Source organism: Tachysurus vachellii, chromosome 6 (assembly GCF_030014155.1).
Source record: "Tachysurus vachellii isolate PV-2020 chromosome 6, HZAU_Pvac_v1, whole genome shotgun sequence".
Lineage (NCBI taxonomy): Eukaryota > Metazoa > Chordata > Actinopteri > Siluriformes > Bagridae > Tachysurus > Tachysurus vachellii.
This window is the reverse complement of record NC_083465.1, coordinates 12,795,363-12,814,233: the sequence shown is the minus strand read 5'-3', so window position 1 is coordinate 12,814,233 and position 18,871 is coordinate 12,795,363. Positions and strand designations below refer to the sequence as shown.

The following is an 18,871-nucleotide window of genomic DNA, read 5'->3' as shown; positions in this document are numbered from 1 at the left end:
ATCTTTTTTTTGTTGGTAAAATGGCAGATGTTACAGAGCAAAAGAATCTAAATATGGTTAATAGTGAACTGACATAGCTGTATTTGGTTAGAGGAAGTCAACGGCACGTGTCACAGAACACATTATCCAAGATCTGCTAGAACCCACACAACTTTTCTTTTGTTCCAGTTCTGCTTTAAAAATTAATATACATTATCTTTATAATCCAGTGAAGTGAAAGTTAACATGTAAGAGGGTATGAAAAGAAAAACAAGCACTCTTCATAAAATATATTTTCTTTAGTTTACAAAAAAAAAAATCATTTTACATGCAACACAAAAATTTATAAAAACAGCATCAAAAGACAATGAGCACTAAGGTTGAAAAACAATCCCGACAGTCAAATGCAAAAGTGATGCAAAAGAACTCAAAATAAACTGTGTTTACCATGTCAGAGGAATGGATCCATTCACAATTAAATCAATTTGATTTTATATGATGTCAATTTTAAAGTGCTTCACCATAATAAACACAAAGAAATAAAACAATCCGTTAATAATCTAAATAACACTTCGTGGCAGTGGCTTTACCCGACTGCTAAGAGAAAAGCAGATGCCATTAGAAGTTACTAAAGATTTATTTTCATCTCTTTTTGATGATGTTTGCTATTGATCAAACATGAGTTTTTATATACCATTAAAAGTTAGTTTTTTTTATTATCTATTTGTCATAAGGCTGTTTTATTCTAGATTTTATAAATTATCCATCAACAGTATTACTTCAAAATGTTCCAGTTTATCAGTCCAACAATCTCTACACAAATTTTAGATCTTTAGTTTCCACCAAGCACATTAAGAGGATCATCAAAAATACTATGGCCTGATTCCTCTGCAGAGTTGTTTTCCTGCACAGGCTTCTTCGACTTCTTAGCAGTTGAGGCCCCTACTGGTTTTGTGATTCCAGATGAGAAAATATCATCTGTAAACAGCAGAAATGAGATGTAGTGAACATCTATCTGATATGCATGTGTCTGTTTTTACTGGTCTTGTTATCCTCTAGCAGCAGAAACTTACCCATGTCATCATCAAATATTGATTTAGTTTCAACTTTCTTCTTCGCCTTTTTCTCCTTCGGCTTTGTCGGAGGAGTCAAATCAGCAAAAATGTCGACATCGTCGTCAAACAGGCTTGCCTCCAAGCTCTTTTCTTTAGGTTTCTTAAGTACTTTGGAGGGTGTTTTATTATCATCCTGCAAAGACATTTTAGAACATTGGTTCTCAAAACCACATTATCGTCCAGATTGTTGATCTATGGCAACTCACACAACACAGAGATTTAGCAGAAATGACTGTCAGGGAACAGCTGCTTGATGATCATCAATGAAGTCACACAATGCATTTCTTAACATCAGTTCCAACTATAAAAGAAACATCTGAGTTTTATCTGTTATAAACATTTATAAGATTTAAATATGCATCACCTGGAAAATGTCTGGTTTGTTTGAGCTGGGAAGTGTCTTAGCGTCCTTCTTCTTCTCTGTTCCAAAAATGTCATCATCATCATCATCATTAAGGAACGGCATAGCCTTGGATTTCTTCACCGGCTTTGGCTTGACTTTGGCAAAGAGATCCTCACTATGGTCATTATAGATAGGCAGAGCTGGCTCTTTTTTCTTGGCAGCACCATGGGGCATTGTCTCACAAGCCTTTGTTTTGGTTTGGGGTGGAGGAGCCTGCTTAGGGACTGTGGCAGAAACAAAAAGGTCTTCGGAGGAAAACAAGTCTTCTTCAGCAGTAGGGAGAATCTTGGGCCGCACTGCTCCATCAGAGAGTGTTTGTGCAGGCACCGCAATGGTGCTAGTGGTTATCGGTAGTGTGAGAGCTGTGGGTCTGGCTGGTACAGGATTAAAGGCAGACGGTGCTGAAGTTGTTCCGGGTGCAGAACTGGCCTGAAGTGCAGACTTTTCTTCCAGATGGGCTTCTTCAGAGTGCTGAGCAGCCAAGTGTCTCGCTGCACGCGTTTGAGGACGCCGTTTCGTTGCACCTTTAATGCGGTCCTGTACAGACAGGTGTGAAATCTTACATTTACAAAAGTACGTCCATGCAAAGGGAGATGGAAAATGTGGACTATCTGGAAAAGACTGTCTGCTTTACACTCATCAGTGAAGTCACAAATTGCATCCCTTAACACCAGTGGAAAACAGAGTAACCCTAAGGCAAGTACTGATTAAATAGCTGCAGTCTGACCCACCTTATTGGCATTCTGTAGTGTGGTGACCTGAGCTGGCTGATCAAAGCTACTCCCTCCCTCAGTAGCAGCCTGGAGTCCCACAGTGGCAGAAGAGACCGGCAGCCCTGCAGGTCTGGGTGAGGAGGACTGAGCCAAATTGGGGGTTTTGCTGACTGCACCTGGAAGCCGTGGACCAGCTCCTGGCACAAGGCTGGCAGGGTTGATGGCCAAATTAGCCTGAGAGAACAGAAAACATGAAAAAAAAAATATATATATATATAAAAATATATAAATATATATATATATATATATATATATATATATATATATATATATATATATATATATATATATATATATATATATATATTGTCAGAAATGGTATTAGGACAACTAGAACTTTTCTGGATTAGTCCAAAGATCCGAAAGAAAAATTTAACCATTTTAAGAGAGAGCTACATGGCAAAGCAAATATCATCTCATTTCTCAAGTCTAAATTTTAGAGTTCAATTATACTTAAGTTAAATGTCAAAGTAAATTTTTTGATATGTAGAAAGAACGAAAAAAGATACTCACTGAAAAGTTTTGTGAAATAACTGGTAATGATATTAATACTTTTTTGCCATAATGTCCATAATTGATTGTGTTTCGTAATCAAGAAAAAAGGCATTTAATTTAATACAATTAATTAACTTAAGGAATTATTTTATAAACATGCTGCATATATGAAAAAGCTAAAATGAAGAGGATTAAACACAACAATACAACAGAGGCAACTGAAGCAAAGAGACATGCAGTCATCAGTCCTTATAGCGTGATCCTCAAAATGAAAAATATAGCTTTGTGTTGTAGAAAGGGAGTGGTGTTAGCTAGATGCCCAAGCTGTGTGCTTATTTTTTGAAGAATGAAGTTCATTGTGAGTGAAGCCGGCTCTTAGAGTGTAACAGAAAGAAACAGGAAGAGAGAATCATTAATTAAACATTACTTGAAGTTTTCCAATCTTCGATGAAGTTTCTTTGGCTTTTACGGGACTTGTAGGCTTCTGTGCAATCAATAACAATTATTACATTTTATAACCATTTGTAATAATGCATGATTCTATTGACTAAAATAACAGGTATATATGATAGGATATACTGCGCATATATAGAAGCTGATAGAAGCTAAACTTGCCAGAGTAAAAAAATTGCTAATCATATTTTAATCCATCCTCTAAATGATATTATGGGTTTTATATATTTACAATTATATTTTATCTTATTAAGAATTTATACATTTAATTATTTTCGATACGGTAAACCTATAGAACACTTTACACCATTAGTTTTTATTAGTTAGTTGTATACAGACAGTGTTTTCAGTCCAAATTAAAATTTGAACTAAATTAGATCGAATTATGAGAGGAAGGTATCATCACACCCCTAGATGATATGTATTATATTCTAGAATGGGAATGTAATTCCTATCCACAATATGCAAAGAATGTTATAATCACATACCTCACTCTTAGCTGACTGTGCTGTACTTGTATCCATGTCAGTTTCATCATGTTTAGCTTTACTCGGCTTACTGGGAACTTTCTATATGCGGAAAATATTGAATAAGAATTAATACATGCTCATGATTCCTCCCCTAGTGTCAGTGTTCTGTCACATATAGGTAAAATAACTCCACATTAGACTCTGTATTACTTAATAAAACTTTTTTTTCTGTGTTACCGGAGGAACTTTTGGCTTTGCAGAGCCGAACAGGTCATCATCATCCTCTTCCTCGCCAAACAATGCGGACACAGCAGGCTTCGCTGAGCTCGGTACAGTTGTCTGGAACCACAAAACACCACAATGCTTCATAGACCAGTTTTTCCTTAAAAACATAAAAGCTTACTGAGAGTACAACAACTTATTCAATTTTATGGTCCGCTATAAAAAATGATCTTTCCAGTAAATCCGAGAAATATTAAGTATTACGTAGTTTCAACTTACTGAGGGTTTAGCAGTGGTAGCAAAGAGGTCCACCTCTGGGTCATTGTCTCTTTGCTGTGTCTGGCTGAATAGAAGCTCCTCATCCTGAAAAACTCCAGTGCTCTTCACAAAAGCTTGCGGCTCCTGAGGCTGAAACACGACCGACATCATCTCTTTATTAACTCGTAGACACATACACAGTAATGTGCACTAGATGTATTTGCTATGTCTTCTTAAGCAAAGCCACATCTGGCAGAATTTTGTTTCGGAGAGTGACACTATCAAGGGGTAAAAGATAAATGTGTGCATCGGGCCTTTTTACACTAACGTACAAAGACGGAGATAGCAGTCTCCTCAAGGTGTTATTCATCTCAAGGTCTTCAAAAAAAAATGGAGACTAATTGAGTTCATCAGGTTAATGGAGAACATCCCATTCACAACACATTTCCTTCTTTTCACTGATCTAATGTGGAGCATTCATGTATTTTTCATTTACTGCTAAATACTAAATAGCAAATACCTGTACCTACACGTGATCACATCTTTTTTTTTTAATTATCAGATGAGAATGGTATCCCTAAACTCAGTTCTGTGTTTCATAAGTTGGGTTCTAAATTTATTGCTGTAGTTTGAAGTGTTATGATGTTTTGAATCATTGCTGCTACAGAAAGAGCTACTGCTACTCTCGGAAAATCTGCACCGATATTCAGTCAAGTCTTTGCTGCATCAGTTAACCAAAGATACCTTCATTACTTGTAACAGATACACTTTTTATATGGTTAAAAGTATTGGGATATCTGAATATCACACCCATATTTGGGTCCTTATCAAACTGTTACCACATAGTTGTCCTTGTAGACTGTGGCTAAGATGAATTAAGATGGCAATGTCTCTGTGCACAAAGCACAAACTCTATGAAGACATTTGTAAAGAGTGGAGGTAATTATTACGGAAGTCCTACGAAACCATACCGTTATTATATTTTTTCTTTCTTGTTTTCTTGTTACAAGCTTTAATTTTCTCATGATCTCAACATAACCTGTTTTCCCATGATCCCGACTTTATTTTCTATAACAAAAGTTGTCTTCTCATGACAATTGCATTGTTAGACTAATCCCATGCCTTCCAAGTGTTTCTGGTGTGAGTTCCCGATCAAAGTAAAAGCGAATGTGATCCATGATGCTGTTACTAGACTTCTGCTGCCTCTAAAACGTGTTCTTATGCAGAGATTCCGAAAAAAAAAATTTAAGTCGTGATCACAACAAAAAAAAAATGTAATAATGCGTGGCTTCTCAGGATGTCTGTATATTACAGCAGAAAAGGGGGAGCAAAATCCAAGTGGGATTGAACCTGTGGGTGTCTTAAAGCCAACCTTTAATATACTTTTGTCCATCTGCTTGGTTGATGAGGAAAGAGGAGGCATTTCTTCAGGTTCCTCTTCGTCCTCGTCATCATCAAACAGACTAAATGTGCTTTTCTTGGCCTTTTTCTCCTTGGTCTCCATGGGTGGTGGAGCTTCCTTATGCCAGTCAAGATCATCAAAATCCTCTGGTGTATTCTTATCCGGTTTCTAAAGCACATACACAAATTGGTTTTGGTTTTCTGAAAAGAAAATTCTAACATCAATCTCATAAATGGGATTGGCATAGATTTCATCCTAACTGTGCTGATTTTGGCTTCGTCTCCTAGCACATTAATTCCTCCGAACAAGCTAACAGCTCCAGCAGGCTTTTTACTCTTGTTAGCCTCCTCAGGGGAAGACGCTGCCTGTACTGCCTTCTTGTCTAAAGGCTTCACTTCAGCTGCATTTGCCACTTCCTGCGTGTCCTCTGGACCAAACAGAGAGGAAGCCTGAGATGCAGCAGCAGGCACCTGAAACACACACAGACTCGTTTTTAGTTCTCTTCTCTGAGAACCAGCATGCTCTTCGTCCACTGTTCTAACACAGACAGCTTCTAGAGAGGCATTTCACACTGGCTAGTCTGTCTGAAACTAAATGAATTATAAATCATCTGACCTGTTGGAATTGAATCAGATTCCACAAGCAAGTCAGCTATTTAGTACTTATAGCTTGCATGAACTGCACAATTAATGATGAATATGAGTTCTACATGAATAATTTATGAATGCAAATAAAGTCAACAGTGCAGTGTAGTAAACAGAAACATTACTAGTTTGTACATGTGTACATGTGTTTAACATTAATCTTGGTATTATTATCATTATGATGATTTTTATCATCATAATAATAATAATAATAATTATTACTATTATTATTCATTCATTCATCTTCTACTGCTTATCCGAACTACCTCGGGTCACGGGGAGCCTGTGCCTATCTCAGGCGTCATCGGGCATCAAGGCAGGATACACCCTGGACGGAGTGCCAACCCATCGCAGGGCACACACACACACTCTCATTCACTCACGCAATCACACACTAGGGACAATTTTCCAGAGATGCCAATCAACCTACCATGCATGTCTTTGGACCGGGGGGAGGAAACCGGAGTACCCGGAGGAAACCCCCGAGGCACGGGGAGAACATGCAAACTCCACACACACAAGGCGGAGGCGGGAATCGAACCCCGACCCTGGAGGTGTGAGGCGAATGTGCTAACCACTAAGCCACCGTGCCCCCCTATTATTATTATTATTATTATTATTATTATTATTATTATTATTATTATCTTACTTTGACTTCTGGAGTTCCTTTGTTTGCAGATGGTTTGAAACCAAATAGTGACCCTTTGTCTTCGTCATCTTCATCCTCAAATAGTAGGGCGACTCTCTGAGGTTTCTTCTGACTAAAAAGACAAAACAGTTTGCATTCATATCCAGATGCTATGATTCTGCAAGCTGTGGTTAAAGCCACAATCAGTACTATTTGTATTCCTAGTAAATTGGGTTATAATAAACTGCACGGTGGAAAGATGGCATGAAAATTAATGGAATTTGCGCTTTCGTGTTAAAATAATGTTGATTTAAAGGACACCTGGTCTCTTTGGTGGCAGCAAACAGATCATCGTCGTCAAACACGCTGTCTTTCTGTGGGGCTTTAGCACTGGGTAGCCTGGAGGGGGCACTGGTGCTAGACTTCATCCCACTACCCTTTACATCAGGCTTGGCTGGGCTGGGCTGGGCACTCATCCACTGGTCCTGGGAAACACAGACTAGCTACATTAACCAAAGACAACAATTTCATTCATGATATTCTGTACATAATGAATTCTTTTCCAGTTTTATGGGAAGCTTTGATTTTCTCCGTACCTCATCATCACTAAAAAGTGAACTTGATAAAGTTTTCTTGGGTGGAGGAGCTGCTGTTTTGACCTGAACTGATTGAGATTTTGGCACAGAGGAAAACAGATCCTGAAAATGAAGACAACTGATCATTAAAAAGAGCAAAATCCTTGATTTCCTGATCTCCTGAGAGTTCTTAGGGCTAGATCTGCTTGCACTCACCTCCTCCTCCTCCTCGTCATCAAATATAGAGATGGTAGCCTTGCTCGGTCTGTTCGGTGCTGGACCTTCTGGTTTGGACTGACTTTTTGGCAGAGTAGGAAATATCTTTGGCAAAGGATAAAATGCAAATCAAATACAATGTGATAAAATTTTCACTTTTGGAATTCACAAAAAAAATAAATTGCATTCAAAACATACCTGTGAGTCCTCATCATCAGAGAAAAGACTCTTGCTCTGTGCTTTCTCTGCTGTTTTAGGCACAACTGACGGTTTGACCACAGGAGGTGGCATACACTAAAAAAAAACGTATTAATTAATTAAAAAATAAAAATCACTGGTATGGAAAATTAGAGAAATGAGAGAGAATGAGACGGATGTGGAGAGTAAATAAGGAATAAGTTGGATGAATACCTCCTCAGATTTCACAGAATCCTCACTTGAAGGATGACGTTTCTTCAGGCTTTCTGCAAGGAGACTATTAGTTCCAGGCCCGAACATAGAGATGGCACCAGCAGGTAACTGCATTCAAACACATCATACATTTGATTTATTGACTGTCAAACTTGCTTGCCTTGTTTATACGCGTACTGAGAATCCTACAACCAGGAAGTGAAATATTGCTTTTCTTCTAGACAGGAAAAAAAAAATACTGTTGTTACGGTTATGATTACATTTGTATATTACTAATTACACATTACTAAAAATAAAAAAACAGCATGTATAATGTGTATGATCTAGATACAAAAACAAAACGAGCAAAAACGTCCCTAAGGTATTGAATATTCTGTGAAGCGCCGTCTGAGCTGTATGTGGTGGTGAGACATAAGAGATGTGTGCTCATGTCGGGTTTTAAACTACTGTACACTTGGAAAGCATTTAGAGCTTTAAACATCAGAAACTTGATAAGGAAGCCAATAAGAAACATAAGAGATTTGGCAGCCATAGCTCTTACAGTACATGAAGAGGACAATCAGCAATAGCCTCATCTAGAGATTTGTCTTGCAACATCCTTTACTACCTTTTTCTCAGGAGGTTGTACCACCTCTTCTTCTTCTGCAACTTTCTTGCTCGCCTGAGAAATAGCAGAACGCGAGCCCACTCTAAAAATGTCACTCTCCTCATCATCATCTTCGTCACTGCCAAACAGGTCTGCTGTCGTCTTTGGCCTGACTTTCTCCTGTGCAGCTAAACACAAGAGATGATTTTTCACTTCAGCAGCTACTGTATTTGACAAGTGACAGTCCTACAGTGACTCAGGCCTACACAGACTTGGACTAACTCACCAGACGTGGGTTTTTTGAGTGTCTTGCCGCTGAAAAAGTCGTCGTCGTCCTCATTGTCACCAAAAAGTCTACTTCCTATTGAGGTCTGCTCTCGAGCTGCCTGCACTCTAGATTTGACTAGACTGTCATTCTCTTTGCTCTCTAATGAATCTGAACCATTTGGAGAGCCAAAGAGACTGTTTTCTGAGAGAAAAACAAATGTTTCTCAATTACAAACTAAAAATCTTGAGTATAGACCTCAGGTTTTCATGCTTTATTAAGAAAGTAATTTACCTGGGAAAATGGAAACTGCACCCGTGGGAATTTTCTTAGTGTTGATAATTTCTACCACAAAAAGATAATAAATAAATAATATAAGGATTTATAACACACACAGTTGCAACATATTTGTAAGCTAAATATTTTTTAACTGTAGGAGAGTTCAGTAATTTTAGGTTGCTTGTGGTACCAGTTTTTTGAGATGCTCCTTTCTCCTTGGGTGCCTCTGAGAACAGATCACCCTGCGGAAACATAGGAAAATGGCATCAATTACATAAAATTATATCAAATGAAATTTTTATTTTGAATTTGTCATTTCAATGTATTTATGTAATGCCTAATAAACCAGTGTACTGAACAGTGTATGAACACTTACCTCCTCATCATCAAACAGTCCTTTACCTCCACTAAAGAGACCCCCCTTTCCTCCAAACGGAGAATATTCATCATCTTCCATTTGTGGAGGCTTGAACATCTCATCATCATCGTCCACTGGAACAAAATGGATGTGAACAAGGCTGGGTTTATCATGTGATCTACACAAGCTACAATAAACAATGCAAGTCATTTGGTGTAAATATGACCATTTCTTAAGGAATTTTAAGGGAAATAAAAAGACAAAGAAATGAATAAGTTGCGTAATAAAAAAAAGAAAGGTTAGAAAACACGAAAAAGATGGTTTTGTCGGTTGTCGGTTTATGTGAACATCCTGTTTGAAGTATTGCAAATGTATTGCAAACAGTAAAATGTTTTGACGAAACTTCTCCTACAGTGTGAATGAGGTTACATGTACCCTGTGCCTCGGGCTGTTTCTTTCCTCTTTTTTTCCTCTTGGTGATGGATGTGCCTGATGACAATGCTTGAAAAGAATTACAAACATGCAAATTTAAACAAAAAATAAAATAAATAAATAAAAATAATAATAATAATGATAAAAAGTTAAGTATCTGAATGGTAAGTAAATGAGAACTTACATGTACGGTCTGCTTCTGGCTTTTTTGTTGCATCTTTAATTCTTGCAGCCAGCTGATCAGCAAAAGACGCTGGTCCCGTGTCATCCTGAAACACAAGCAGAGGCAGAAAATCAGCAACACAATTGCAGAGGAAACTATTTCTAAATATGTTTAATGCCAATCCTTGTAAAGCCCATTTCTGACAATGAAGGTCTACTTCATTCTTTAGAACCAAATACACAAAATACTTTTTCCATCAAATACACCCTAATAGTATTAATCATCAGATTTGGTTTTGAAACTGACAATATACTGACACATGTATGAACAAATGCAAAGTATTCACCCTTCTGGCTTCGTCGTCATCTTTATCAGATTCTCCAAATAAGTCTGAATCTTCATTTTCTTCCTCTTCATCAGAACTGACTGCCTTCTTTAAAGATCCAAAAAAGAGCTTATACGTTACTACAGTACGTTGCCAAGTATATACATTTCTATTCCACTTGCATGCCTTTAGACTACAGAGCTGAAAGCAATGAACTGAACCCATAAATAATTCTTACATCCTTTAATCTTCCTTGGATTTCTCCATCTTGGTCAAAGTCCTCGTCTGAGGGCTGTTAGGATTACAGAGCAACTTAAACAGCCTGAATTTTTTTGGCAGTTGACAGAAATACAGAAGCTACTACAAGGATACGCTACAGTAAATCTAGTGAAGTTTACAATCAGCTAGAAATGAATAAATGAGGATTAGAGTTACTGTCACCTTTGTCTTGAATGTGAGGAAAGGAAGAGTGATCTCTATTGTTGAAAGCACGACGAGGCAAATCAAATGTAAATGAGTTAAATGTATGAAATGTGTTTACCTCCTCTTGATCTCTATCCACTTCACTCTCAACAAAACTCTCCCGATCACTGTCTATGGACATTTCTGAGAGAGAGAGAGAGAGAGAGAGAGAGAGAGAGAGAGAGAGAGAGAGAGAGTGAGAGTGAGAGTGAGAGTGAGTGAGAGAGAGAGAGAGAGAGAAATGCATGTGGTTAATAATATAAGAGACAGAAGTGTTCATTCAACTCAAGGAATAGAATATAGTAAGGCATGATGAATAACACCACCATCACTGGAGAGATCTCCCAAGCCAACATCATCTTGTTCCATAAAAGCCTGAGATCCGATCAGGTATGGTAGCGGTCTGTCGACGTATAAATCCTGTTAAAATATTAGAAAATGAAAATGACAATATAGCTCACAAATGCCGTTTAATGCATTTTGTCATCTCATTAAACAACAGTGATCCTGCACTAGGGCTGCAACAATTATTAAAGGGTTAACAAAACCGGTTCCATTATTATAAATTTCATTATTAACATGTAAATGTTATAAGCAAGTATGCTGTGGTGTGCCATGTCGCTTCATTTAGACTAAAAGAACACATTGTGCATGTCGCAATAGAAAACGAGAGTGTACTCATGTACATTTACGGCATTTGGTGACTTTTATACAATTTTTATACAACTGAGGTTTAAGGGCCTTGCTCAAAGACCCAGCAGTAGCTGCTTGGTGGACCTTTGATTTGACCTCACAACCTTCTAAACAGTAGCTCAACACCTTAACCAGCAGGCTACCACAACCCCTTATACTCCCCACATCACGCTGTGGTGTTGTGTGCTCTAGTTTTATATATGCAAATATTCCTTTGTGAGAAAAGTGGAAGTGTGATGTGGAGTGGATATAAAACTCTACACACTCCTGATTAAACTGCAGGTTTCTCTGGAAATGAAACCAAGATCAATAATGTCAGGGTAAGGAATTTTCCACCTTTAATGTGATATATCTACCAGCAAAATGAAAAAAGGTCTGTCATAATATATCGTTTGTAAGATGCGTGTGTTTACTGCTATTTATCTATTGTACATGGCTGAATCGTGTTTCATGCCAATACACTACTATGCTTGAGTTTAGCTTATCTGGGTTCTTAGATGTCTCACTTATGATCATATATGTTGATCCTTCCTGCTCTGTCAGAAAACATTAACATTACACTATGTTCTGTTAGATCACAATCTAAATCAACCAATGAAAATGGACATTGTCTAAAGAAGAAAAAAAAAGCTCTGATGTCATGAAGCATGGGGGCCATGCAGTGCTGGCCATTGAGCATTTGTTGTGTTTTCTACGAATACATTTTCTCAGTATACACAATACGCAATCGAGTCAGCGTCCTACAGAAGCTGATCCTAAAAAAAGTTGATTCATTGATTCCAGGGATTAAAATGTGTCGTGTTAAACGTAAAGTCAATGCCTCGCTGAAAACGATTTTTGCCTGATGCTCAAACACGGCAAGCAAACGGAATATTGTGGCTGAGTGCTTCAGTTGGCAAGACAGCCATTCTGTTGAAATGCAATCAGGGCTGTAAATTCTGAGAAAACAAAGAGTTGCAAAAGAAAAGCGTACAGCATTGTACTTACTAATATGTGAGGGATTATCTGACAAATGTCAGTATTACTTGCCTACACTTATTGGCCTGTTTTGGTTTTATGCCTAGTTAAGAGTACTGAATATACATAACATCTTTAGGATTTCAATAATCAATTAATAAAAAGAAAGAAAGAAAGAAAGAAAGAAAGAAAGAAAGAAAGAAAAAGAAAGAAAGAAAGAAAGAAAGAAAGAATCGACTGATCAAGCTCATCAAACATCAGAATAATGATTAACGGCCGGCGTAATCTTCATGGAGTGTGAGAACTCTCACCTTGGGCTCTAGAATGGGATCCACTCGGTCAGCCGCCTCCTCATCTTCAGAGTCAGAGTTCCCTACTTTTACATCCAGCTGCTCAAATGCAGCTTCCAGGACTTTCAGACCATAGTTTACCGCCTCTTGGACTTTAGGTATCAGCTCAGCTTCTTTCTGTTCTCGTGTTTTTTCCTTTTAAAGGGGGCAGCAACAAGGTTAAAGCGATGCATCCAAAAGTATCTGATTTTTTTGTAGACATGCAGTTAAATGTAATGTAATGTAAATGTAAATGTAACTTTGGTCTGAACTAGAAATTATTTGTATAGCAATTACGTTTACAGTAGCTAAGACTTAAGCTAAAATTAAGTCTGCACAGAGCCCGTTTTTCTGACAAATTATTAAAATCAGAACTCTTAGTATTTCCCAATACACAATAATGACCCAATTCTGACACGAGGCAAAATTTCAGCAAGATTCCGTTACACAAGTTAGAACTGAAACAATGGTGTGTTGTGACAGATGTGTGTTGCACCAGCTAACACTATAACACTAAACACAGCTAACACTGTGTTCACACTACAGCACAGCACACATCAGTGGAAAGCCAGATGTCAAATTGCCAAAATGTCAAATCTGAATATTGATTGAGAAAAGATTCTTCAATTCACATGCATGTTTACTCTAAAATACTCAAGCACAGACAATAACAACAACCTAATACTGGTATGACATCATACACAACATTTCTCACTATCAGGGTTTATTGCAGAAGATTAGAAGTGTCCAGACCTGTTCAGGACGTTTCTCCTGAGTCTCTGTTTTTGGGACAGGCTCCTCCACTTCTTCATCATAAACCCTCTGAGAGATAAAAAATAAATAACATTTGACATTACTGTCTAATACAAAAGAAAATATTAAATATAAATAACAATAATAATATTTAGATATATTAAATGACTAAGAACTATGATAAAGAAATCATCTCTCAGACGCACGTTTTCTATGAATTGTGTGTTTGAAAGCATAAGAAAGTCATTAAAGACGGTGTGGAGGCAGCTATCAGTTGCTTTGGTGTCCCGAATAAGGCCATCCAGCTGTTTTTCGATCTCATGCGTCTTAGACAGCATCCGCTGAGAGAAGTTTTGCAGGTAAAGAAAAAGCTGTCGAGGTAAAAAGACATCATTGAAAAATCATACATCAATACAAGAAACTTTAGACTCCAAACATTTCTCTAAGCAACATAAATACCCCGGAATCTGCAGCTAAAGACCAATTTGCGCTGTTTATCCGCATCTCATCCAAAGTCCAGGGTCTCTCCCAAACCTGCTCGGCCTCGCCATTGCAATTGCTGGGGCCGTTCTCCATGGGTTCTGCCATAGCCATGACCTGTTACCACAAATCTGATCACATTAGCAGGACACCACGGTTAATATAAACTGTAAGGACAATACTGATCTCTGTGCAGATTCATGTTTTAAATTTAACATATGAAAAATCATCCATAGCAGAAATACAATTTACAATTGAAGAGATTTCTATAAAAAAGTCATTCTCACAAATATCTTTCTAAAGACCTTTAAATCTGAGCTGCATTTAAAATACAAGTGAATGTGATTATTCCTAGAGGACCCGAGCCTGAATCCTAACCCTCAACATTCAGATGTGGTTCATCCCCAAACTGTTACCACAAAGCTGAAAGCACACAATTCTACATGATGTCTTTAGTATGCTGTAGCTTTACAATTTCCCTTCACCACATCAAAGGGGAACAAAGAACAAAACCAGTTCCAGCATGTCAATGACTGGTGCATTAAGCAAACTTCATGAAGACATGGTCTGTCAAAGTTTCTAATGGAAGAACTAAAGTGTCTTTCACAGAGCCCTGTCCTTAGCTCTGTTTTGCTTTATGTAACACAATGGCCCTGGAGAAACGTCGTTTCATTTCACTGTGTACTGTGTCAGCTATATATGGCTAAATAAAATCATCTTGACTTTAGTTGACCTCATCCACAGTAATAACACCTGAGGAATGAGGAACTATAACACTGACTGCACTCCTGGTGTCTTCACTCAACACCAGTGCCTGATCTCACTAATGTACAAAAGGGAGAAAACATCTGTTCAACAAGCACATATGGGTGTGATGGTCAGGAGTCCACAAGCATTTGTCTAGATCCCACCATCAAAACTATATGGTAATAACCCAATTATAAATGATGGCAGAAAAATATACCATTATGTAATAGGGAAAAACTTTCTTTTTTTCGAACACGTTGTTGCCAAAAAGACATGCATTCCTCACACAAACTCTTCAACCTCCTGCCATCTAGAAGAAGATGGGGACTTGGTAGCCTAGTGGTTAAGGACTCGGACGACTGATCGGAAAGTCATGAGTTCGAATCACAGGTCCAGCAAGCTGCCACTTCTGGGCCCCTGAGCAAAGCCCTTAACCTTCAATTGCTCAGTTGTATAAATCGAAAGAAAATGTAAGTCACTAAGGATAAGGGTGTCTGCTAAATACAAGAAATGTAAATGTAAGAAGATACTGAAGCACCTGGGACCCTCACAGTTTCTTCCCCCAAACCATCAGATTCATCAATTCCCAGAGACTAGACTGACTACAATAAAAGCTTATTAAAAAGACCAGTTTGTTTTAAAATATCCTTTATGTTGTATACCTGGAGTTTTTCCACCCCTTTGTTTTCATGTTCTTGTGAAGACGCTCCCATCTCTCTTTATCATAATTACTACAAAGTTCCTCCAGCAACATTATCGAATTTAATTTACTTTACAAAAGAGACTTTTTCCTTTTATTTTCACCAGCAGCTTGTGTGAGTGTTTTAAATAGTTGATTAACACCGTGATGTTGTTAGTCTGTTATCACACCACTGAAACACTCCTTCCACAGACTAAAATAAATCCTGTTCCCATCTAAACTTTAGATGAGCATGAATACAAACCCAGTATTTACTATGATCAATGAGCTCCAGTAAAGGTGGACAAGGTCAGAGTGACAGACTCATGCACCTGTGGCGCTCTTATTTACCAACACAGATAGTGTGAGATTATTATTGCAGAATAAAAATATAGACTTAAAAACGTCATTTCTGATATTTATATCCGGATTTACGGGGATTCCGACTTGTCGTAGACACACATATTGAGCACACAAGTGTAGTCCATCAGTTATGAGTTTGTGTAAACGCACGTTAGCATGCTAATGCTAACACTACTTACCGCTAATCTGTGTAACATTAGTCATACAAGCTACTGTTTAAAAATATACCGTATTTTTTTGTTTTACCTTAAGCTGTGTCACTGCAAACAAATTTTACCTTTTCGACTTTTAATATTTGATATTCTAGCTATTACCAGCAAGCTCCATCATTTCCCTCAACATCCACTGTTTCTGCAGTGCAATGCTAACATAGCTAACGTAGCTAACATAGTAGCTAATGAACGCACAGGGTCTCATTTATCTCCATAGTAACACAACACGCATGCTCAGTACCTTGGAGAAATGTATTTCGCCCAGGTTGCGATTTTCATATAAAGCAAAGACTTAGTTCAGCCTTGGCGAAAAGGTGGATGTCGGTAAACAGCTCCCTCATTAGTATTCCTTCTGCTCGGCCATGTCCTGTCTGCTACAATCAGCTGACTCCATAGTCACCTGACGTTAGAGAGGCAGAGAGTGTATTTTCCGCCTGTTTTCCGACATAACCCTGCTTCCTGCGCTGGGACGTAACTAACACACTGAGTTGTGATTGGTCCAAATTCTGGTCTCTAAGAGGTGATATAATAAGCCACTGTGAGCTACTAACCAATCTCCAGTGACGGAGGCGGGGTTTATCGGAATACAGGTAGGAAAGAATAAAAAAGTTTTCATGAAATTGTGGGAAAGACGAGAGGAGTAGTAGAAAAAGCAGTGTGGAATTTGTAAATTATTCTGTGATGTCGTTTTTTTTTTATTTGGGAAAAAAGTTTTTTTAATGTATAATTGGATGAGTGGCATGCATGGTGCTGTCAGTATAATTTGTAGTTATAATAATAATAATAATAATAATAATAATAATAATAATGTGCCTGTGCCTTTGATTTTAATTACCTACATAATCAAAAACTTAAGTAAGTATCAAAGTTTCTGTCATTCCCCAAAAATAATATTTGATGCAAAACTTTGCCTAAAAACTTTTATTTGAGTGCACTCTTTAGTGTACCCTCATTTTTTTGCATTTTTTTATTCTACATTAACTTATCACTAATAATGTGCAAATTTGTTAATAGAATGTTTTTAGAATGTTGTTTTACTTTTGAGTAGAAATGCCATTGAGCAGTTGTGGTTCTTTTTAATGATCCACTTTTAATTTTAATGGACACTCTGAGACATTGTGAACCATTTAACTGCATGATTAAGTTGTTGAACAATTTTCATTTTAGTGACACTATTGTATTAGATAGCAAATATCATTGTTTATGTGCTCATTTTGTTATTTAAAAAACTTGAATGACAGTTACTTTCGCATTTTAAGGCATTTAATCATCCAAAGGCACTATAAGTGATCATCTCTTTTTTTCTTTTTAGATAATTAATTGGTTTTGTTGTTTTTGTTGTTGTTGAATAAGGTTTGAATATGTATTTATTATACCTAATTGCACTATGTATTCATTATAATCAAGATTATGTGGATAATGTTGTTCTACGGGGTAAAAAAAATGTAAATTATGGGGAAAAGTAATTAATCAGCATCCTAGAACATCTGAAAGAAATAATTAAATTTATGTTTTCTAAAAAACAAAATTAATGCAGTAAAATGTTCATTATTTATTCCATGTTCCTGAGGCATAACAGGAATAAACTGAATATGAAAATTCATACTCTATCAAAATGATTTAAGACAACAATCATCCTTCTAATAAAGTCTTTTTGTTATTTTCTCTATTTTCAGTTTAATCATTTTTAATATTTTCACAAAAATCTGGTGTAAAGTGTCATGGATTCCTGTGAAAAGAAGTTATAATTCAGTTAAAGTGTTTGTAATACAGTGTTGGTGCAACACTGTATAAGATTCAATCTTAAACAAAAATCTGAAACAGCAAGGATCTGTTTTTTATATATACATACATATATATATATATATATATATATATATATATATATATATATATATATATATATATATATATATATATACACGTATGTATATATATATATATATATATATACATACGTGTATATATATATATATATATATATATATACGTATGTATATATATATATATATATATATATATATATATATATATATATATATATATATATATATGTATGTATATATAAAAAACAGATCCTTGCTGTTTCAGATTTTTGTTTAAGATTGAATCTTATTATATATCTCGTATATATATAAACAGTTATGATAACCAGGGTTAATTTAAATCCTATTAATCTTTTTCATTTCAGTGTGGTGTTCCTCAGCTCCACCTCTTCTGTTAATTTGCAATGCATGGGCCAAATCTCTTACTTCATTTACATGTACAAATCCCAGTTCCAGCATGTAAACTTCATTTATATGTACAAAAACCTCAGCATGTGTGTGAGTCTGACACAAACTCCAAGGAAGAAAGGGATGATGAGACATACCGTTCATGCCATACTGCTCACGTACTAATTTATGAACTGGCCATTTTCGTGACTAGTAATGTGATCCTAATGCTAGCTTACTCAGCAAAAAGAGAAGCAAGTTGTCTGCCCTGGTAAAAGCAAGACTTACTTAAAATAGTTTTGTTCCCTGTTAGTGTTGCAAATCTGAGGAAATGATAAGCTGATTGTAAAATCAGCTACACTCTGGCTTACATTGCACTTCTGTTGCACGAACACTTGGAGCGTATGCACTTAAAATCCTTATCTAAATTTTCCACATCAGACATATTTGGCATATTTTGTTCTGACTACAGAAGTACAGCATTTAATAATGTCATGCTACATTGTTTTAAAGAAACCTTCTAAAAGTCTT

General features: G+C 36.8%; 1 protein-coding gene across 5 annotated transcripts; it reads right to left on the bottom strand.

Annotated features, from left to right (window-relative positions):
* Positions 1–263: 263 nt before the first annotated feature.
* washc2c (WASH complex subunit 2C) lies at positions 264–16,522 on the bottom strand. 5 transcript variants are annotated; one of them, XM_060872340.1, is made up of 32 exons: positions 16,369–16,522; positions 14,106–14,243; positions 13,853–14,017; positions 13,647–13,715; positions 12,876–13,049; positions 11,241–11,334; positions 10,994–11,058; positions 10,691–10,744; positions 10,474–10,560; positions 10,149–10,233; positions 9,968–10,033; positions 9,551–9,666; positions 9,365–9,416; positions 9,190–9,240; positions 8,917–9,099; positions 8,652–8,818; positions 8,045–8,152; positions 7,832–7,927; positions 7,634–7,738; positions 7,439–7,540; positions 7,164–7,327; positions 6,864–6,975; positions 5,831–6,040; positions 5,541–5,738; positions 4,190–4,318; positions 3,926–4,027; positions 3,707–3,787; positions 3,193–3,249; positions 2,229–2,444; positions 1,459–2,034; positions 1,053–1,227; positions 264–957 (listed from the first exon to the last, which is right to left on the bottom strand). In XM_060872340.1, exons 2-32 carry the CDS (start codon positions 14,238–14,240, stop codon positions 812–814), a joined length of 4,140 nt encoding a protein of 1,379 aa, XP_060728323.1. In that variant the 5' UTR covers positions 14,241–14,243; positions 16,369–16,522; the 3' UTR covers positions 264–811. The 5 variants fall into 5 exon arrangements, with proteins under 5 accessions (XP_060728323.1, XP_060728322.1, XP_060728325.1 ...); XM_060872339.1 differs by having other exon boundaries at positions 14,106–14,257; positions 16,369–16,512; XM_060872342.1 differs by having other exon boundaries at positions 7,439–7,542; positions 7,639–7,738; positions 14,106–14,257; positions 16,369–16,512.
* Between the last annotated feature and the right edge of the window lie 2,349 nt (positions 16,523–18,871).

What these genes read in the sequence shown, in the direction of transcription:
- washc2c (XM_060872340.1), bottom strand. Translation starts at nt 14,240, where the DNA reads ATGGCTATGGCAGAACCCATGGAGAACGGCCCCAGCAATTGCAATGGC. An exon ending in CGAAGATTGGAAAACTTCAA is followed by an intron (nt 2,445 to 3,192) that starts GTAATGTTTAAT and finishes CTGTTCTCTCAG; the next exon opens with GCTAATTTGGCCATCAACCC. An exon ending in CACTACAGAATGCCAATAAG is followed by an intron (nt 2,035 to 2,228) that starts GTGGGTCAGACT and finishes CTGTCTGTACAG; the next exon opens with GACCGCATTAAAGGTGCAAC.